Genomic DNA, 18,855 nt, shown 5'->3' with positions numbered 1-18,855 from the left:
ATTTTATTAGATGAATTTAAAATGTGTCTGTAAGATGTCAATGAAATTGTTCTGTGTCAATAAACTTTTGGTGATTGCAGTGAAGCAAAGGATGGGTAAGAGTGTATAAAAGTTGTGTGGTGAATAAAAATACAAATGTTTCCATATTTATCTTGTTCCTGGAATAGTAATGCCTTGTGTCCCTTATTTGGCCTCTGGTTTTTTGATTTTTTGTGAATTAGCATATTGTGAGCATCCACTGTACCATTTTCCTAAAGGAAGGAAAACAAACAGTATTATTCACATTCACAGATTTGCAAGGTTTGTTTGTTTTCTATAATTTAGTTTTTCTCTGTAGTTTGTTGGCCTGAAGAGACACATCAAAGGGGTTCTGTTTTCTGGAATACAGTTTTTACATGAGAAAATATATTTAGTGTTTCAGCTGCTCATGTCTCAGCAGAAAGAGTTTCAGGATATTTATCACCCACCTGTGTTTGACGCAGCCCTTCTCCTGGAACTCCAGGGCTTACCCAACCCTTCAGTCTCAACTGTGTTCAATCCTTATTTTAATTATTCTCTGAAGTAAATTCTGGTGGAAGCCAGGGTGCCAGTGGCTGAGATCCCAGGAGGTCAGAGCCCTCTGAGCTCTTACTTTTCAGATTTCAGAAGTGAAGGGAAAAAAACAATTTCTCAGGCTGATTTACAGCAGCACTCTGATAAAAATCACATCTGGGCTATTTTTTGTACTAAATCACAGCTTTTACTAGACAAGGCACATTTAAAAAGCTGTAATTTTTCTGCAACCATAAAACAGGATAAAATACCCATTTTGTTTAGCCCTGAGCCTGTAATCTCAGTGCGATCAGATTATAAATACTATAGCAGTCAAACATGATATGGTCTTATCTGCAGTTGCTATGTTCCTCCTGATTATTTTTCATTATTCTTGGTAAAATTCTGCTGTAAAACTTTGCATATTGCGTGTTCACAAAGGAAGCTATTTTGCCAGCCAGGATATTTTCTCTAATTGATAGCATCTCATTAACCAGCTAATTCTTCTCCCCATATGGCAGGTATCGCCTGGCCGGCCTCCCGGGAGAGTACCAGTACAAAAACATCACCAGTGCAGAAATCAACTACTGCTTGGTCAAAGACCTCATCATTTGGACCCAGTATGAAATCCAGGTGGCATCCTACAATGGAGCTGGGCTGGGAGCCTTCAGCAGGCCCGTGACAGAGTACACACTGCAGGGAGGTGAGCAAATCCAGCAGGATCTCCTTGATCGCCCCACAGCTTCCTCAGGGGATGTGCTGCTGGCAATCCCACCTTGGAGCCTGGGAAATCAGTGGTCACTTCAGTCAAATTTGATAGACAGCTTGGAGCAGGAGCACCTGCAAATTTCAAGTGCCTGATCAGAGCCAAGTCTTTGCTCTCTCTGTTGTAGGAAAAGCTGGGAGTGAAGTAAAAAATTATCTGTTTTGTTGACCCTCGTGATGATGTGTTGGCACGCTTGCAGGTCAGAGTCAGCTGCAGCAGAAGTAATAAATAGAAATGCTGATGAGAGCTGGGGTCCTGGGGAATGGATTTATGGGACCTGTGACAGGCAGGGGCTGAGGTTACCCTGCCAGGAGAGTTAGAGAAAATATAGCAGGGAGTTGGTTGTATCATGGCCAAGGCATGCAAGATGCTGCATATGCAATATAGGAGGTAGAGTGAACCAACTGCATTAGTTCTGATAATCACAGAATACCTTGTTTTAGAAATATGGAATAAATTGCAAGGAAAGTGTAGGGAAAGAAATACAACCTGTGGAGAAAGGGTTCTGAAGCATTTCAGGAATGGTGCAGATACTTTCAAAGGGGAAGATAAAATGATCTTTAAAGCCCTGATTTTTATGCTACAGCTCCTCCACACTTTTCTAAGTGCTTTAAGAAGAGTATAAATTACACCAACAAAAGGATATGTAATTACTTTTTACAGCCAGCGTAAGGCATGTTTACACCTCTAGATTGGTATAAAAATCTGTAGGATAATTAAGTGCCAGGTCCTTAAGGCTTTCATATATTCCCATAATTGCAGGGTTGTGCTGGATGCTGAGCACTGGACAGTACATGGGCTCTACTTTGCTGGTCATAAAACAATTATACTGTTTTAAAAACTAGCAGATTTACAGTGCATCAGTTAATTTTCAATCAGGGAAGAAGATGTAGCTGTTTGTTAATTGTTACTAGGAGTAGGTTATAACATGATTAGATACAGTTTGAGGTGTAGGGAGATCTTTAAGAACAGATTATTCATATGCAACACTAATTAACCACAACAACTGGGGAATGAACTATCTATATTTTGTCTTAGGGCATGTAAAGTCTCATAGTTCAGAGGAGCCTAGGCACACTCAACCTCATTCTAGAAGTATTTATAGCAGACCTTGAAATGTTTTTCTTGAAGTCTTCTCGTTCAGCCAGGATTAATGTTTTCTATCCCACTTAAACACCCAAGCTCTGCAGAGAATTGGTTTGCCCACAGAATTTGAATCCCTTTTGTGATTATGCTTGTAATTCATTACCCTGTTTATTTGCACATTTTAAGCTATCATAGCACCTTAACCTTCCATCTATTAAGGCCCGGATTTGGACTTCACACTCTTTTTTCTTAAACCCTGTAATTGACTCTAATTTCCCTTGATATTATGTGCAGTTATTATCATCCTTTATTGATTGGCTGTCTGTTGTCATTTATAAGGGTATAAATCCTCTGTTATAAATTAGGTGTAGTCAGTCCTGCATTCATGTTAATCAGCAAGAGTGTTTAGACTTCAGGCCAACCTGCAATGGCCTCTTTGGCTTCATGTAATTCCTCAGTGCTGGGTAGACATAGAAGAAAAACTGGGTATTTCTGATTTATTTCATATTGGTATTTGCTAATAGCTGTTAATAATGCCTCAAGGGTGCTGCCACTTCCTGGTGAACATTGCTGGGTTTATCCAAAGGACATGTCCTGTTTTAAAAAGATCTTGCAACCTTTTTACACCTAGAGCTGGAAAGGGAGACTGGTTGGTATAAATACAATTTGAAACTGGATTAATATCCAGTCTTCATATGTAATGTGCTACTGTCCAAATCTCTGCTCCTTTATGTTTATTGTAGTTGAGAAAAGACAGGGAAATCTCGTGACTGTTTCTTGCTCCAGAATGTTTTTCCTAAACCAAACTAGCAGGAGTAAGAAAAAGCCATGTGTAAAACTGCCTTGTAAATCATATTCTGATTTTAATATGAGCAGAGATAAATGTCAAAGACACACACTCCCATCCATCCCCCTTTCCTAGTACCACACCACCACTGCCTCTGCTGTGACATGCATTAAATGATGTGAGCTGTGCTGGCAAGAACCTGTCTGCAGATGAAAAATCCCTCACACTCATCAATGTGCAGGGCAGGCAGAGCCTGGGAGGAAATGAACCCCGGGAGCAGATCAGCCCATTGGCAGGAGCACATCAGCATATTGGCACCTTTGTCATAGGGGCTATTGACTGGCCATATAAGCTGTGGATTTATACCAGGAGCTAGTCTATTAATCCCTTATTAGTCCTCTGGCATTGCTTTAGCCACTGAAAACTAATCAGCTGCTCCAAGCTCCTCAAAAATCGCCAACTTCCAAAACACAGCCAAGCTCATGAGGTGCTGATGGGTCTGAACTGGGAGGAAACTGGTGCATGTCGGTGAGATAAAATGTCAGGAGGACTTACAGGCAGAGCCCTGAACATCCCAGCACAGGGGTCAGACAGGTTGACTGTCTCTAAAATCTTGAAAGTCTTTTCAGAGTGATATTCAGCCTAATCCTTTGATGCTCTGTATATATAGGTCTTTCTTCATCAGAGTTTCTCCAGCTGTTCCTTGCTTTGATGTTACTTTTCACAGGGATTTTTGCCAGCCTTCTGCAAAGGGCAATTTTACTTATTTAAGCATTGTCCTGCAGGACTTCTCATTGCCATATGAAAACTTGAAGTTTCCCAATACCTTTTCATGTAAGAACAGCTTTGTGAAGGTATAAACATCTTTGTGTGGTTACAATATTGTCTCTGCTCTGTACTGTTGGGAATCTTTGCCTTCTTTTGCAGGTTGATTTGCTAAAGCAGCAACTTCCACCCCTTACTTTGGGTCTGTCCCTTTTATCTCACCACTGTGAATATCTCTGAACTCTCTCTTTGAAAAACTCCCACCATGTCTTAGATTTAGGCAGGGCAAGGTTTACAAGTAGAGACATTTCTTCCATTAGCCTCTCCATTGACATTAACCACTTCTGTTTCTGCTTTAAGTGCCATGTCTTTCTTTTGATGCATATCTCAAAAGCCAGTCTTATGTCCCAAAGTTCACAGATCTCAACATGTATTTGAATGTTGTTGTATTTTCCTTTCTTTGTTGTGCATGGACACCCTGCCAGGCCAAGAAGGTCTGAGCAAAAGCCCTTCCTGAGTAAAAGTTACCAGACTAGTGAGTCTTGATGGTGTGGAAAGAATAAAAGCAAGAGGAGTCTGTTCAGCCAGGTCCAAAGCAGCTTCCTCCTCAGGCACTTAGAGATGAATCAGAGAAATGTGTGGAAGAGCCAGAGGAAACCCAGTTAACTGAAAACTTCCTGCTTTATGTAGGAAATAATCTTGAAAAAGGAATCCCTGACTGCAGAATATCCTCTACAACCATTTACTTTATCTCAGTGAAAAGATATTTTCCTTAGTCTTCCCTCGGGTTTTCTTAGCAAAAACACCTTAAAGATCCTCTGTCGTTTCCTTTGGGAAACTTCCAATAGCCTTGGAGCACCCATGGCTGTTTGGGCCCAGCTGCTCCTGTGCAGAAGCAAGTTGGAGTTGTAGTGGCCGGGGGGTTTTATCTTGCTTAGATGTCATTTGCCATCTACTGCTTTTATTTCATTTTTAAATTATTTCACAAGGTGATGGAATTAGCAGTTGTTTCAGAGAGGCCCCCAGCTGTTAATAAAGAAATAAAATCTTGCCTGTGTGGGAGCCATGCAGGAAAGGAAGGAGGCATTTCCCAGATACAAGAAGCCCAACTCATCATTTAGTGCCAAATCTCACACTGCTGAATTTCAGAATTCAGATGTTCAGATGTGTAGTGTTACACAGACCACTTTTCCTAGGCACCCACTGCAGTTCAGAGCACAGCCCAGGACACCAGCAGGGAGCAGAGGGAAGAGGCTTCCCAGGAGGAATTAGAGCTCCACATCCCCACTGCTCCCATGGGATGTGCCGCTCAGCACTGAGGCTGGTGCGTTAAAGGAACATCTAAATCCTCACCTAGAGGAAAACCTGCCGTTCCACCAGCCTGAGACAGGCAAGCTGCCACCTCAAAGGTCAGGAGCTCCAGAGGAGCCTTTTTTCCAAGCCTGTGCTGAAGATCTATATTTAGGAGCAGGAGTCTGGCAGTCAGAAACTCCACGGGATTTCCATGCTGTTTGCACATGGCCAGAGACAGAATAATTCCATGTACACATGCTTAACCTCAGTGCCTTGTCTCCTCTCAATTATCTTGTCAGTGAAACCCTTTTAATGGTTTTTATCTAGAGTGCTTCCCTGACCTTTTCTGCTTGGAATGCTGTACATTAACCCACAGTCCTGGGGGCTGAGCTCTCTGCAGATTTCCAAGCACGTGAACTTTATCAGGAGCAAAGTAACAGTTGGTTGTGTCTGACCAATTTGATCTGCAGCTCTGAGATGACTCCCAGATGGATCTCCAGTGTGAGATGGCTTTGGAATACTTGCAGACATGATGAAGTGCAGGTTTAAAAGCTGGGAGTGTAAATACTTGGGGATTACTCTTGAAACACCTGTTTGACATTGGCAGCTTCTGTACAGCTTGACAACAAATTTGTAGGAAGAGGACAGGTATCTACCACTAAATTAGAAAATCCCTTGTGCAGACAGCCAAAGCTTCAGGAAGTTGTTCTCCATGATCTTGGAAAAGTATTTGAGTTTTGAAGTGACCAGAAGGTCAATTCTGATTTAGCTTCCCTCAAACTCCTTTTCTTTTTAAAATGCAGAACTGCTCAGATACCCAAGGAAGCCTTTAATATCAGGACATAAAAGGAGAATATTATACTGGCACTTTGAAGTAAATTTGAGATTATAATGCCAATATTTTACTGATTAAAAATATAAAAATATATTACATTATGCCTTCTGCAGTATAATTAAGCTTATGCAAATCAGATGGCCCATGTTCTTTCCATCTTTTAAATGTATTAATTGAGATGCAGATGTTGATTTTTCAATAAAGAAAACCAAGGAGGAAATATGATATAAATCACGATTTCCAGCATTCTGAAGATTTTATGTTTTCTGTTCATAATTTTTTCCACTTTTCATATTCCAGCAGGTATTTTCTCTGCTATGACCATATATTCTTGTTTCAGAAATTTATCTCCTAATGAAGAAAAAATATTTCCCTTTTTAAAAGAAATAACTAATGCATTGGGTTATCCACATTCCTAAAACTGTAGTAAACCTATCCTCAAGTGTTTGCCTGAGCTTTTTTGGGAACTGTGAGCACCACAAATGAAAACTTGGAGCTTGGTGGTGCTCAGCTGATTTGGCTTTACTGACAGGAGGAGATGAATCTATCAGTAATATACTGGTGAATTTCTAATAAAAAACTAACATGAAGACTTGTAACACAATTTTCTTCTTCAATAACAATCTCTGACAGTTACAATACCTGAATATGCAAATGTGCAGGAAAGTAAAAATTTGGACTTTAAAAAAAAATTATGCATGTTAACTATTAATTATACGAGGTACTGCACACAAAAGCAGTGGCTCTCATAATAAACAGTTTCTTCAAGAATATGAATAAGAAAAAAATGCATTTAGTGGGGGACTGTAGCCAAAGCCACTCATTATGACTCTAGAGTGACTTTAATATTTATGACTGTATCTCAGGATGATTTGGTGAATCTCTTAACTAGAAAAACTTTATGATGTCTACAGGTCATTCAGATAATAGTATAACCTTCCAAAAGCACACAGGGAATTATGATACATGGCAGGAAATAGGGCCTAGATTCTAATGAAAATTTAGAGTACTATCAGATAAACTCTGCTTCCAGAACTCAATAATTATGCATAGTTCATAAATTGTCACATCAAGTTTTAAATTAGGGCAAGAAGGTTCTGACTAATACGCAGCTACTGAGGTTTAAAAAGCTGCAGAGCAAGGTTGTGGAGCCATGGCAGAATCTTCAGGGAATTTTAGTGACAGAGGGCATGGGAGTGGATGTTCTTGTCATTTCAAACCTGACATCCTTGAGGATTTCTCCATTTTTCTGTGTTGATTTTTCTGGGCCGTGCACATCTCTGGTAAGTGTGCACTGTCCTGTCTTACTATATTGTCAGCACTAGTTAAGAATAATGCCCCTTTATGTCTCTTCCAAACAAATAATAACTTTTGGTGGGAAGAGGGGCAGTTCTGCATTTTTGAACTTCTTTTCTTCATTTCTTCTCCACACAAAGACTCATCTTCCAAAAAGTGCTTTGGAACTTGAAAAGTTTGTGCTCTGTTTTTGAAAAGTGTGGAGGAAACCACCATTTCTCAGTGGGAATCGTGGATTCTCCTTAGAAGCACAAATCATTGGGCTTTGGTAGAAACTTTTCCTTGGAAGCAGGAGGAACAAAGGCTTCCAGGCTTCAAAACCACTTGTGGATAGCTCCTCTTTCATAGAATACAAATGCACATGGCTGTCAATAGTGATATTTTTGAAGCATTATTAAGCTTATTTTATGGGATTTAAAGTGTCTCAGTCCATTTTTTTGTACTCAGATAGCAGTTTTCTTCTTAAAATTACTAGAAGCTTGATAATTTCAGAAAAATAGGCCTGTCTATTAATATTCTTTCGTCTGAGAACTGTAGAAATGACATCTTAAAGCATTAAGTTGAAGAAATTGCTTGGAATGAGACATTTTATTAAATGGTGAAATATTTAAGTGCTGGTTTTGGTTGTTTGAAGGCAGCATGCCTTTATGTTCTGTGCTTGCTTTTGTATTGAGAAAACATCTGTCTAATTAAATCCTTGGCATAAAATGTTTATGCAACTTTCAGTAGATTAGAGGATGTATTGGCTCAGGATATATATAATCAATTCAATATACATGAGTGCATATCATATCAAGATAAAATGAGAACAGCTCTCAATTCCCAAGAAAAACCTTTACTACATGTGATATGACTGGTCCTAATTCTTTAAGCAGCAGTAAATAATAAACAGATGCTGTTGCCAGATTATAATTCACAATTAAAACCTTAATTGTGCAAACTCCATGTTTTCTTGTCTGATCTGGGGAATTGAGCAGCATTAAAGGACTCAAGAAATTTTTCTCAGAAACTCTTCATTCTTCGTGCTCTCATGGATGACTGAAAGAGCTGTGCTCACCTATCCTAACGTGGCTCAGTCTTTCTGAGAAACTCCTCTGCAGGATAATAAGCTGCAGAAGCCATTTCTTCTCCTCCCCTTGAAGGAAGCTCCAATACAGGATGAGGAATTAACCCAATTACCCAGCTTTCCAAATGGCTGCCGTTGCACAGGAAGTGCATCGCTCTCTCAAGGTTGTTATTACTCTGTGACTTGCAAGTGACACTCAGTGGGTTCTGTGTTCATTTTTCTCTTTTTCCCCTCATTCCCTCTCCTCTCTGTTTTTGTGTGGTTTCCTCTCTGCTCCTGGGAGCAGTGCCCACAGCTCCACCTCAGAACGTGCAGGTTGAAGCTGTGAATTCCACGACCATCCAGTTCTTCTGGAACCCTCCACCCCAGCAGTTCATCAACGGCATCAACCAAGGGTACAAGGTGAGTACTCACTTCAAATGATGTCTGCATTAACAGTCCTGGTGTAAACCAGAACTTCAGCCTTATGATCTCTGAATCTCCAAAGTGACTTTGTGCTTTCAGGAGTAGCTTACACAGGTAAAATAGAGAAGTGAGCAGATGTTGCTCCTAACAGGGCTTGGAGCAGCCCAGGATAGTGGAAGATGTCCCTTCCCGTGGCAGGGTTTGGAACTGGATGATCTTCAAGGTCCCTTCCAACCCAAACCATTCTATGAGTCTAATATTTGCAATTTATGTAAGTTCTGAAAAAGGAATGTGTCACAGCGTAGAAGTCCTCATACCTTTGTCATTTTCCTGGAGACTTTCCAAAGCCAGAAAGCAATTCCATGTCAGTTTGGAAAGTCACCTCAGGAGACATGTCATTGTGGCACTGAAAACCAACCTTGAGGTTTCTGTTTATGCTAATGCAGAATCGCCACTCATTTCACTGGGAACCAAGGCATCACACTAAATAATTGCCTTGACTTTCCCACTGTGATGATCTGAGAGATCTGAGAATGTGGAATTTATTAATCAGGTAACATCTGTTGGAGTGCTTAACAGAGCCTCTGCCCAGTGGAATGTTTGCTGAGGAGCTGGGTAGGGTGGTTTGTTCTCAACAGAGCCTCCATCAGTGATTCAGCAGCCAGGGCATAATAAATGAAGGGTTTAAAAACCTCCATAGAGAGAACAGTGAGAAATCTTGCAGGAATCTCAGAGCAGGAAAAGGGAAGTATGGTCTATGAGCAGGGAGGAGCAAGATTGATTGGAGTGCTGGGTGGAGTGATTTGAGAAGGATGTTGGAGTTCAAAAGACAAGTTGTGAATTAAGGGATTGTACATGGATTTGAGATGTTTCAGAAAATTTGATCCTTCTCTAGGAATGTATCAGAGTGACAGAGAATTGAGACAGAGATATGCATGGGAATTTTGGTATTTCTGTCCAAACCAATGTGTTTCTCATGAGGGCCAGCAGTGGTTTGAGAATCTCTCTGCTGAAGAAGTAAATAAATAAAAGGAGATGTGTGTGTCTGCTTCTGGCAGGGATAGAATCAGCTCTCAAGGCTCAGTGACTGACAGGGCTGCAGCACAATACCCTGAAACTCCAGCACAGAAATAGCACTTGGCTTCTGTTCAGACTATGGAGAATAAAAGCACTTTTGGGGTTCAGTGGACTGCAGTGCACTGTAATTTTCTGCTGCAGGTCCAAGCACAGTGAACCCATATTTGCAAAACATTTCATTCTCTGTTATATTCAGAGTTTCAGTGTAAAGGTCCTTCATCTCATTGCATAGCTCTACCTCTCATTTTTGTTTCAATTTCTTCAGCAATGCTATAAAAGGAGTAAAATTGTCATTTGTATCTGTCAGTGGCCAATAAAACCTTCTGAAATTAGCATAATTTGTATTTCTTTGATTGCAGTAGATTGCCATAGCTTTTACCAACCTGCTTCTCCCAGGGCTTGGGAACTGCAGTACAAAGACTGCGTGAGATCATTTCTGTCACTCATTTCTAGAGTAGCTTTGTGTATGATTTATAAATTTCTAGTAGTCAAAGCCAGGCTTTTGCCTTAAGGATTAAACACATTTTTTCCTTTAAGTGACAGAATTGTTCACCTGTGTTTTCTGCACACATTTCCTCACAAACACGCGCTCAAGAGTTCAGTCTTCCAAAGTTATAAATGCCAATTGTAATGCACAGAGGTGATTTAGAAAAGAAAATAAACTTACTTTCCTCTTCAGCCATTATACATTTTTATCTTTTCTTTGAAATTTATTTGCACCTCAATAAGTTGTAAAGTGCACTTTCTCAAATATGAAATATTCCTAACAAAATTGCTCCTAATAGTCCCCTAACTGTACTTTCTGGTTATCAGGGACTCTAGACATTGGCTGAATGTGTCAAATATGGCTTATTAATTTCAGGTATCTATTCATGTTTATGAGCCAGAAATCAATACAGGTACCACGATTTAAACAGATACTGAGTCAGGCCTGGAATTTTAACATTCTCCTGTAAGCCACATGATAAGGATTTTTGGACAAAATAAAAATTTCATAGACACTTTCAAGTTTTAGACCCCTAAGCCTTTAAGACGATTTCAAAAATTGTTTCAGAATTTCAAAGTCGTTTGCCAAAAATGAATTTTTTAAGTCCTCATTTAGGCACCTACACATGAGGTATTGCTCTCTCAGAGATATTGATTGCCCAGAACATCCACTGAGATGAATGAAACCTGCAAGACTGAGCTCCTCTGACAAGCACCCTATTTTAAATGCATGAAAATGTCTTCAGGAGTCTAACTTTTGGGACTCAGGTGTTGAAAATTGTAGTAATCATCTTTACAACCGTTTTTCTATTCTTTCTGTAGTTCCAGAACGGCTTGAATCATTCACAGCGTGGATGTCCCAGTCCCCTGAGCCGTAATGCTCCCAGCCTGTGAGGCAGGGCTGCTCACGGGGGTGCTGGGGGAGCTCTGGAAGGGCTGTGAGAACCCCACCTCTCTCCCTCTGATCCCAATAACCTCCCCAGACTGTGGGATCTTTAAGAAAGCAAGATAAAGCATTTATGACAGAGTAGCACTGAAAGTCCTTCTCTTCCTTCTGCGTGCTTTCAGCAGCAGAGACTGGCCAGGCTGATGAGACAAAAGGTTTCGTGTCATCTGAATAATGATCTGCCATAATTTTGGCATTGCTCAGCAGCAGCCATGGAGAATTGCAGTGCTGGTGGATCCCCATCAGCAGTGAGTGTTACAGACATCCCTCCAGTGTCACAGAGCTGCATCCATCTGTTCAGCATCAGAGCTGACAGTGCTTTAACAGCATTGCTTGCTTCTTTGCAATCAGATTAAGATGGTTTTGGCAGCCAAACCAACTTTGATTCCAAACAGACACAACTCCTAATGAGAGCTCATCCCTGTTTGAATCTCCCAGCTCCTGGCGTGGCCGGTGGATGCTCCAGAGAGTGTGACCGTGGTCACCATCGCTCCGGATTTCCATGGGGTCCACAGTGGCTGCATCACCAACCTGAAGAAATTCACCAGCTACTACACCTCAGTGCTGTGCTTCACCACGCCGGGGGATGGCCCTCGGAGCCCTCCCCAGCTCCTGCGCACCCTGGAGGACAGTGAGTACCCCAGTTTTAAACCTCTCTGCTCAAAATTCAACCTTGGCTTCACAGCAATCTCTTCTCATGTGATCTCAGCCAGTTTTCCATGGGTGTTCTTTCAGCCTGTGGCAAATATTTGATTTTTTTTTTTTTTGTTTCATTATGGACTAAATCTGGATGAGTTTTTCTCTTATATTGATGATTAGCTAAGAGCTTCATAGTCTGGTTCAGCCAACACATAATGCATTATGTCTGCAAATCCTTGTGCTCTTAAATCCATGTTCAGGCACCCAAATAAATATGAATTGATCTTCTTAGGAACTGAGCACTGGAACTTCCTGTGGAGGTCAATGATTAATTCACAATTGTTTCCTGCTGTTACTCAATAAATTGAAAATGTCTGTATCTATATTACATTGCAAGTGTTTCTGTGAAAGAACCAGGAGCACAGCAAGGCAGTTTCTTGCATCCTGAAAAACTGGAGACAGGATTAAATAAAATGAACTGAATGGTTTAGAATGTAAATTATTTCCTGCATCAGAAAAAGGTTTGGTCTCTGTGGCCAAAGTTGTTTTCTCAAGACATATTTGGGCCTAACAAGTGCAATGTGTGTCTGATACAGATAAATTGACTGTGTCCACTGTGATCTTGGCTCTGGCCAGTGCTTCAGGAGGATCATAAACACTGCTGCACATTTGCAGGTTTAAACCAGAATAAAAAGTGTCTCGTTCATCCATTAAGATATTGTTTTTAGAAATACTGCTCTGCCTTAATAGGGATCCTTTGGGTTAGTCAGTGTTCCCGTAAAGGAGAATCCAACTGTCATTAACATTCACAGGAGTGAGGCTAAAGTGCTAATCCAATTTTTCATTAGATACTTTTGAAGGAACCTGGAGAAAATTACTCTTCCATGGATTTTTCCTAGTGTGGTTACTCTCCTCTATGTACTCTAACAGCTTCCCAGAGATAGAAATTTAAGGACCAGAAATCTGTGGGGGCCACTAATCTGAACTCCAGCTTGTGTGTCTGGGATGAAAGCAAAAGGTGTGGTGAAAGGAGAAACGTGTATTAGGTTCCTTATTATCAGCTTTATCAGCTGCATTATCAGCTTTTTTGCCCATTTTCCTAAGGAAAAAAGCTTTAGCTTTAACTTTTGATGATTTGTAAATATGTTTGAGTTCACCTGTCTTCTCCCTCTCAGCACAGTAGAACCCCATGGTTGATCTCAGTGAGTGCAGAAGGGTAAGAAACCAAAGGTACAAAACTGCTTGATTTTCACAAAAATTAATCAGCTGGGAAGAGGAAAGGGACTTTTTATATTTCTGCTGAAAGAATGGCTGCAGAAATGAACCTTAAATACTTTCCACAAAGTGGGAGCAGGGGCAGAGTCATTGCCCTGGCTCCTTGAGGCTATCTCAGGGAAATGTTGGGATCCCATGCTGATTTAAACACAAGAGAATTCCATCAGGAAACATAAACCAAGAGAGCCATTGCATTTTCTAGATAATCTGAGACATTTCTTGGTGTGTCCAGCTACATGCTGCAAGGAGCCTCAGCAGGAGAGATGAGCAGGGTTGATTTATTTATTTATAAACCCTGCAGAATTGTTTCTCTGGGTTTTCACAGTGCTGGAGAAGTTCCTTGCAGGATGGTGTAATGCATCTTGGCAGAGAACTCCTTGAAGCTGCGTTGCTTCAGGATTTATGTGATGGGAAAAAAGATTTGAAAGGCCTGTCACTCATGTTCACAGGTGATCATTTTCTGTCTGGATAGCAAAGTTAGGCAATCCTTTAGGAAAACAGGGATCTGTTTGCTGACAAGCTGTAGGTCAGATAAAACCTGGTCTGGAGTCACCTGCACCTGTGTTTCCTGATGACTTTAAAATTGGGCCCCAACTGCAGAGGCTGATTGGAGCAAAGCTTTGGGAGTGTGTGGTTTCAATATCTGCAGCTCCACAAACTGTGATAATTCCATGCTCTTGTCAGGCATTCCTGGGATCACTACAGGCTCAGCAGTTCTTCTTTGTGCTTTGACTACTGGGTACTGCAGAGTGGCTTTGGGAATTTTCCTCCCTGGGACTGCAGAATTGCAAATGGGGTTGTAGCTGACCTACTGGCAGGGTTTGGGCTTTTTTTGTCATAGCTGGAGGGGAATAAGAGGCTGGACTAAATTGAGGAGGAAACAAAACATGAAATTGCAGACAAGAAATTGCCAACTGATGTCAGTGGAGCTGGAGGATGCTCGGGCAGGCATCCAATGACAGAAGCACAGTGAATATAAAGTGAACAAAACCTCCTTTTTCCAGTGCATCGATTGAGGACAGAACAGTATTTGGATCAAAAATCAGTCAGGTTGTCTCCCCTGAAGATCAAAATTGAGGGAGGATGGCATATTCTTGACAGTCATTCCATTTTATGCTCTTTCATTGCACACTAGGGAGCTGAAATTTTTAAGAGCTCTTGAGCTACATCATAAAAACCCTTTAAAAAGTTTCACACACTTGTATTCATTTTACAGAAGACAGTTGCCATTATGTTGGACATTTTTAGAGTTGTTTTGAGGGAATTTATCCAAGCAGTGACTCGTGACTCTGTCCTTGCTGTGACCTTGCATAGAGAAAAGGCTCTTTCCCAGGTGAGGGGATTGCTGGTGGTGTTGCAGCACAAAACAGGGCAGGCAAACACCTCACAGGTATCCTTGAGGGAAAACAGCAATGCTGTTAGATCTCCACACACTTGGGATGGTGACTGGGTGAAATAATTGACAAAATGATAGCCAGAGTGTTTCTTCCCACCTTGCATTCTCCTCTCACTGAGCTTTCCAGCCTCCCTTAGCCCTGGCTCAGGGCCGTATTTCTCCATCCCTAACCCTGGCACGTGAATCTGATCCCAGTTAAGGGGTTCACCCATTAACAGCTTTCCTTTTCTGATTTGCCAGAGCCAGGAGCTGTGGGACACCTGAGCTTCACTGAGATTCTGGACACCTCACTCAAGGTCAGCTGGCAAGAACCTGTAGAGAAGAATGGCATCATCACAGGTATCAGCTGCTATCTCTGCTTTTATTCTTTTTTTTATTCAGTGTGTGGGGGCTGGAATGTGTTTCTGCAGTGCAAAACTGTGTAGTGGAGCATTTAGGGAGAATTTGGGCTGTTGCTGGTTTCCTGGCCCCTCCTCTGGGTAATTGAGATGTCACCAGGGAGTGTTACACAAAGTACAGTTCCAATTACTGGCAGCTCATGATTGTGCTTACTGGAAAAGCAGTTTGTGTTGGAAATCAGCTCCCCACAGGGCGTCTGGTCTTGTTAAATCCTCCGTGACCTCCACCTGCTTTACTGAATTTTTGGAAATTTGTGAGGCCGTGCTTGGCCTTTGCCCCAAGGGTGGGGGGTCCCTATGCAGAGCTCACAGCTGCAAAGTCTGGATTGGCATTGCTGGGGTTTGCAATCAAGACCAAGCCTGAAATCAGCAGAATCCTTCCTCTGTGATCAAGTGGTCTGGCTGTGGACTGCGTGACAGAATTTGCATGTCATTATTTAATCTGTTATAAACTATCACAAGGGCTCAGAACTCTCTTGTTTCCCTTTGATGAGTCTGCCATTTGACAAGCTATTTATCTATTTACTGTATGCCAGTCTAGATACAACAGCAACAACTTCACTGTTTTTTATAAAGGAAAGTATAAATACTTGAGAAAACCTCTAGTTCTTATCAACAGAGGCAATATTATTTTCAGATGGGAAACTATTGCAGCTGCACAGGATGGACCTTCCATTTAACAAAGGTTTTCAAGGTTTTGAAGCACAAAAAAACTCCCAGATTTTAAATTACTGGAGGTAGTTGGGAAGGGAGAAAATAATTTCATGTGGATCAAAATATTTTGGTTTTAGAGTTCTAAAATGTGTAATTTTTTTAAATTACATTACCATTTTTTTAAAATGAATTTCAGGAGTTTAAAATATCAGGTTTTCTGACCCTTGACCACTGAAATATTATATCAGTGTAATTGTCTGGAGGTGTAATTTTTTTGACAGGTGTAATTATTTTGATAGGGTTTTCCTCTCTGTATCTATGACGTGCCTCATTTGTAGCTGTGTGCTCTGAGCTGTTTGTGGAGTCCTTGTGCAGACCATCCCCTGCCTCTCCACTGTGGAAACCTGCCTGAAATATGCACTGATTTAAGTGGTTTGAGAATAGAACCTAATGACTCCTGAAAGCAGAGCAGTATTGATTCAGTGAGGATGGCCAAAGCCTTGCCAGCCCAAGTGCTTAAATTTAGGTACCTCCACCCAGGATGATGTAATACTGCTCCTTGTTAAGCAGCAGGTAGCAGCTCTGCAGAATTACTTTGCTAAAAACAAGCTGCCCCCTCCCAGAACGGACTGAAACCAGATGGAGCCAAATGATGGACTGGGTTGTATTTGGGGTAAATTGTTTCAGAATCACCTGGAGACATTCATGACAAAACACCACTGTGAAAATGCCCAGCAGAGTCTATAAGGAAAAAAGAAACCTCCTTAATGATGCAAATTGCATTTGGGATAGAAGAACAGCAAAATTGTTCATGCCCTGAGCACCTCAAAGGTTTAGAGAGGGCTGCTTGGAGATCTGAGTGCTCAGGGAGGCAATTATTCATCATTTCTGCTCATTGATGTCTTTACTGGACCTTCTTGTTCCCTGCAGGGGCCCTGGGAGGAGGGAAGCACAGAGGGGGTGCCCAGCAGCCAACCTGCTCTGGGAAATTGCCCATTACTCTTGCTGTAAATCTCAGTATCTTCCTCGTTCCCTCAGCAAACGTTGATTTATGAGGATCTGGATGTGGAAGGACAGTTTGTGATTGGGTGTAGTGCTCTCGTGTAGAGAATTTACTCCACATCAACAGAAAATTATTTCTGAAACTCCTCTGGTCATTAGTTCCCGTTAGGCAGTGTTTTGTGGAGTGCCAGAGTGTGGGGAAAGGATCTGTGGCACCTTCCTGCCCTCTCTCACACCGGAGCTGGGGAATCCCTCTGGAAAATGCAGCTGTGCTCCCAGGCACGGCTCACATCTGTAACACAGGGAGTGTGTTCTCACCAGCCACATGGCCCAGAGTTCTGCCCATCTGCCACCCAGTGTGGCTGCAGTGCTACTTGGGGGTGCAGTGCTTGTTGTTCCTTTCCTTCAGCACTTTTTTTTTTTTTCCATCTGTTTTTGTTATGCCTGATTGCGTTTGGCTTTGTGTCTGCTCGCTGTGTATGTACAGATTTTCTGTTCTCATCTTTTATATGACAGGAATTTAACTATGCATTGGGGACTGAAATCCCTGACAGTAAATACTGCCTCTTTGCCTTTTCTTCAATCTACACAGAAACTTGGGATATTTTTCTTGGTGAAAATTTTTCATTCTTTCCCCAGGAAATAAATACATAGGGACTATGTGCTTAATGGGCGGGAAAGCTGGGTCTCTTCTGTGGTCACAAGGGAGAAGAGATAAAATGTCCAAAGAATAATCACCAACATTTGATGTATAACCTAAGCTTATCCAGATGGGAAAGGAGATATCTCAATCACTGAAGATTGCCTGGTGTGTGCTGAGTGACAATTTCTATTGTCCATAAGCAACAAATGGATAGAGGGAGCATTAAAAGTCCCCTGCTTATCTTCCTCTGGTTATTTATTGTCTGGAACAGGCTGCACCCACAGCTATTGAAAGAAAAGGGTGCTTGTGATGGTCCTTCTGTCTGCAACTCCTTCATGCCTCTGACTGAGCATCAAACACAGGGGACAGTCAGCCTCCACCTTTCTGCTCACCCTCTGTTAATTCAGGCAACAGAGCCCTTAAACTTTGTCAAAATCTTCCTACAGATTACAATCCTGTCTGTGCTACATCAGCTCTGGTCTGGCAAATGATTCTTAAGCCTATTCAAAGAGCATCAAAACACCACAGTGTTTCCAAGAGATCAGTAAATTACTGAGTTAATTAATTCCCACTCAGATAATTGTTTAAAACCAGTTCCAGATGAGCATTCAGGAGTTTTTCCCCTTCCCCTCTGCAGTGCAAAGTCAGAGGAGCATTTATGGTGTAGCTGGAATTGTTGAAGCATCACCTCCCTTTATCACTGCCCCCTCACCTGAAACATAATTAGTGACTGTGTGAGCACACTGAGCCCATTCTCATGCAAAATCAGGTCAAGATGAATCCCTGTCTGTGATGACAGCTCACAAGAGAGGACTGAGAACGTCTCACACCTCTCAGACGCGTGCAGAAATATTTGTCTCACCATGCTTTTGGCTCATGAGATGATTCATTCTTGCTGGTTAATACCATGAGGAATTTTGCTACATCGATTCATATATGTTAATCAGCTTATCATGTCTTTTTATTTTAAAAAAAAAAATTAAAAAAACCTTCAAGCCCTCCAACTGGTGTGAATTCCTCATCTTAGATGATGGGAACAGGAACCCAGTAGGGAGTTTCTCTAGCCAGTTTGCCTTGTGCCTGGTTCACTCAGTGGGATTCCTTTCTGTTAGTCCTTTTCACTCACTTCAATTTCACAGGCATTCAAGAGCTATGTGTATTTTTTTTTTCACCCTCTGAGTCAAATCACAAAGAAAGCGGCAATCAAGCAAACTTTTCAGACATGCTCTCCAAGGACTGGCACAGCGAGGTTCACATGGGTTCGAATGAGAATAAAGTGGGACTGGGCAGGAGGAGGACAAGCAGATTTGGAGGTAAAATTGAGCAAATCAGACAGTGGAAAGTTTCAAAAGTTCTTGGAAGGCAAGTGGTTATCAAAGAGATAAAAAGGAAAGTCTGGTTATGATAGAAGAATAATATGGAGGTCAGGGCAGGTGCAGCTTTGGACAATGCATTGGCGCCAAGATGGTTTTGAAAGAAAGGATAATGATTCACCCTGCTGAAGGATTT

At 41.5% G+C, this 18,855-nt stretch overlaps 1 protein-coding gene across 2 annotated transcripts in view; it reads left to right on the top strand.

Moving 5' to 3' along the window:
- SDK1 (sidekick cell adhesion molecule 1) overlaps positions 1–18,855 on the top strand; it is a 382,650-nt gene that overhangs the window by 268,575 nt on the left and 95,220 nt on the right. For both annotated transcript variants that reach the window (XM_074553325.1, XM_074553324.1), the window contains exons 17-20: positions 1,053–1,234; positions 8,712–8,827; positions 11,778–11,970; positions 14,890–14,988. In XM_074553325.1, the coding sequence (XP_074409426.1) occupies positions 1,053–1,234; positions 8,712–8,827; positions 11,778–11,970; positions 14,890–14,988 (590 nt within the window). The remainder of the gene's footprint in view (positions 1–1,052; positions 1,235–8,711; positions 8,828–11,777; positions 11,971–14,889; positions 14,989–18,855) is intronic.

The sequence above is a fragment of the Zonotrichia albicollis genome, chromosome 16 (genome assembly GCF_047830755.1).
Source record: "Zonotrichia albicollis isolate bZonAlb1 chromosome 16, bZonAlb1.hap1, whole genome shotgun sequence".
NCBI lineage: Eukaryota > Metazoa > Chordata > Aves > Passeriformes > Passerellidae > Zonotrichia > Zonotrichia albicollis.
This window is presented reverse-complemented; position numbering and strand designations above follow the sequence as displayed.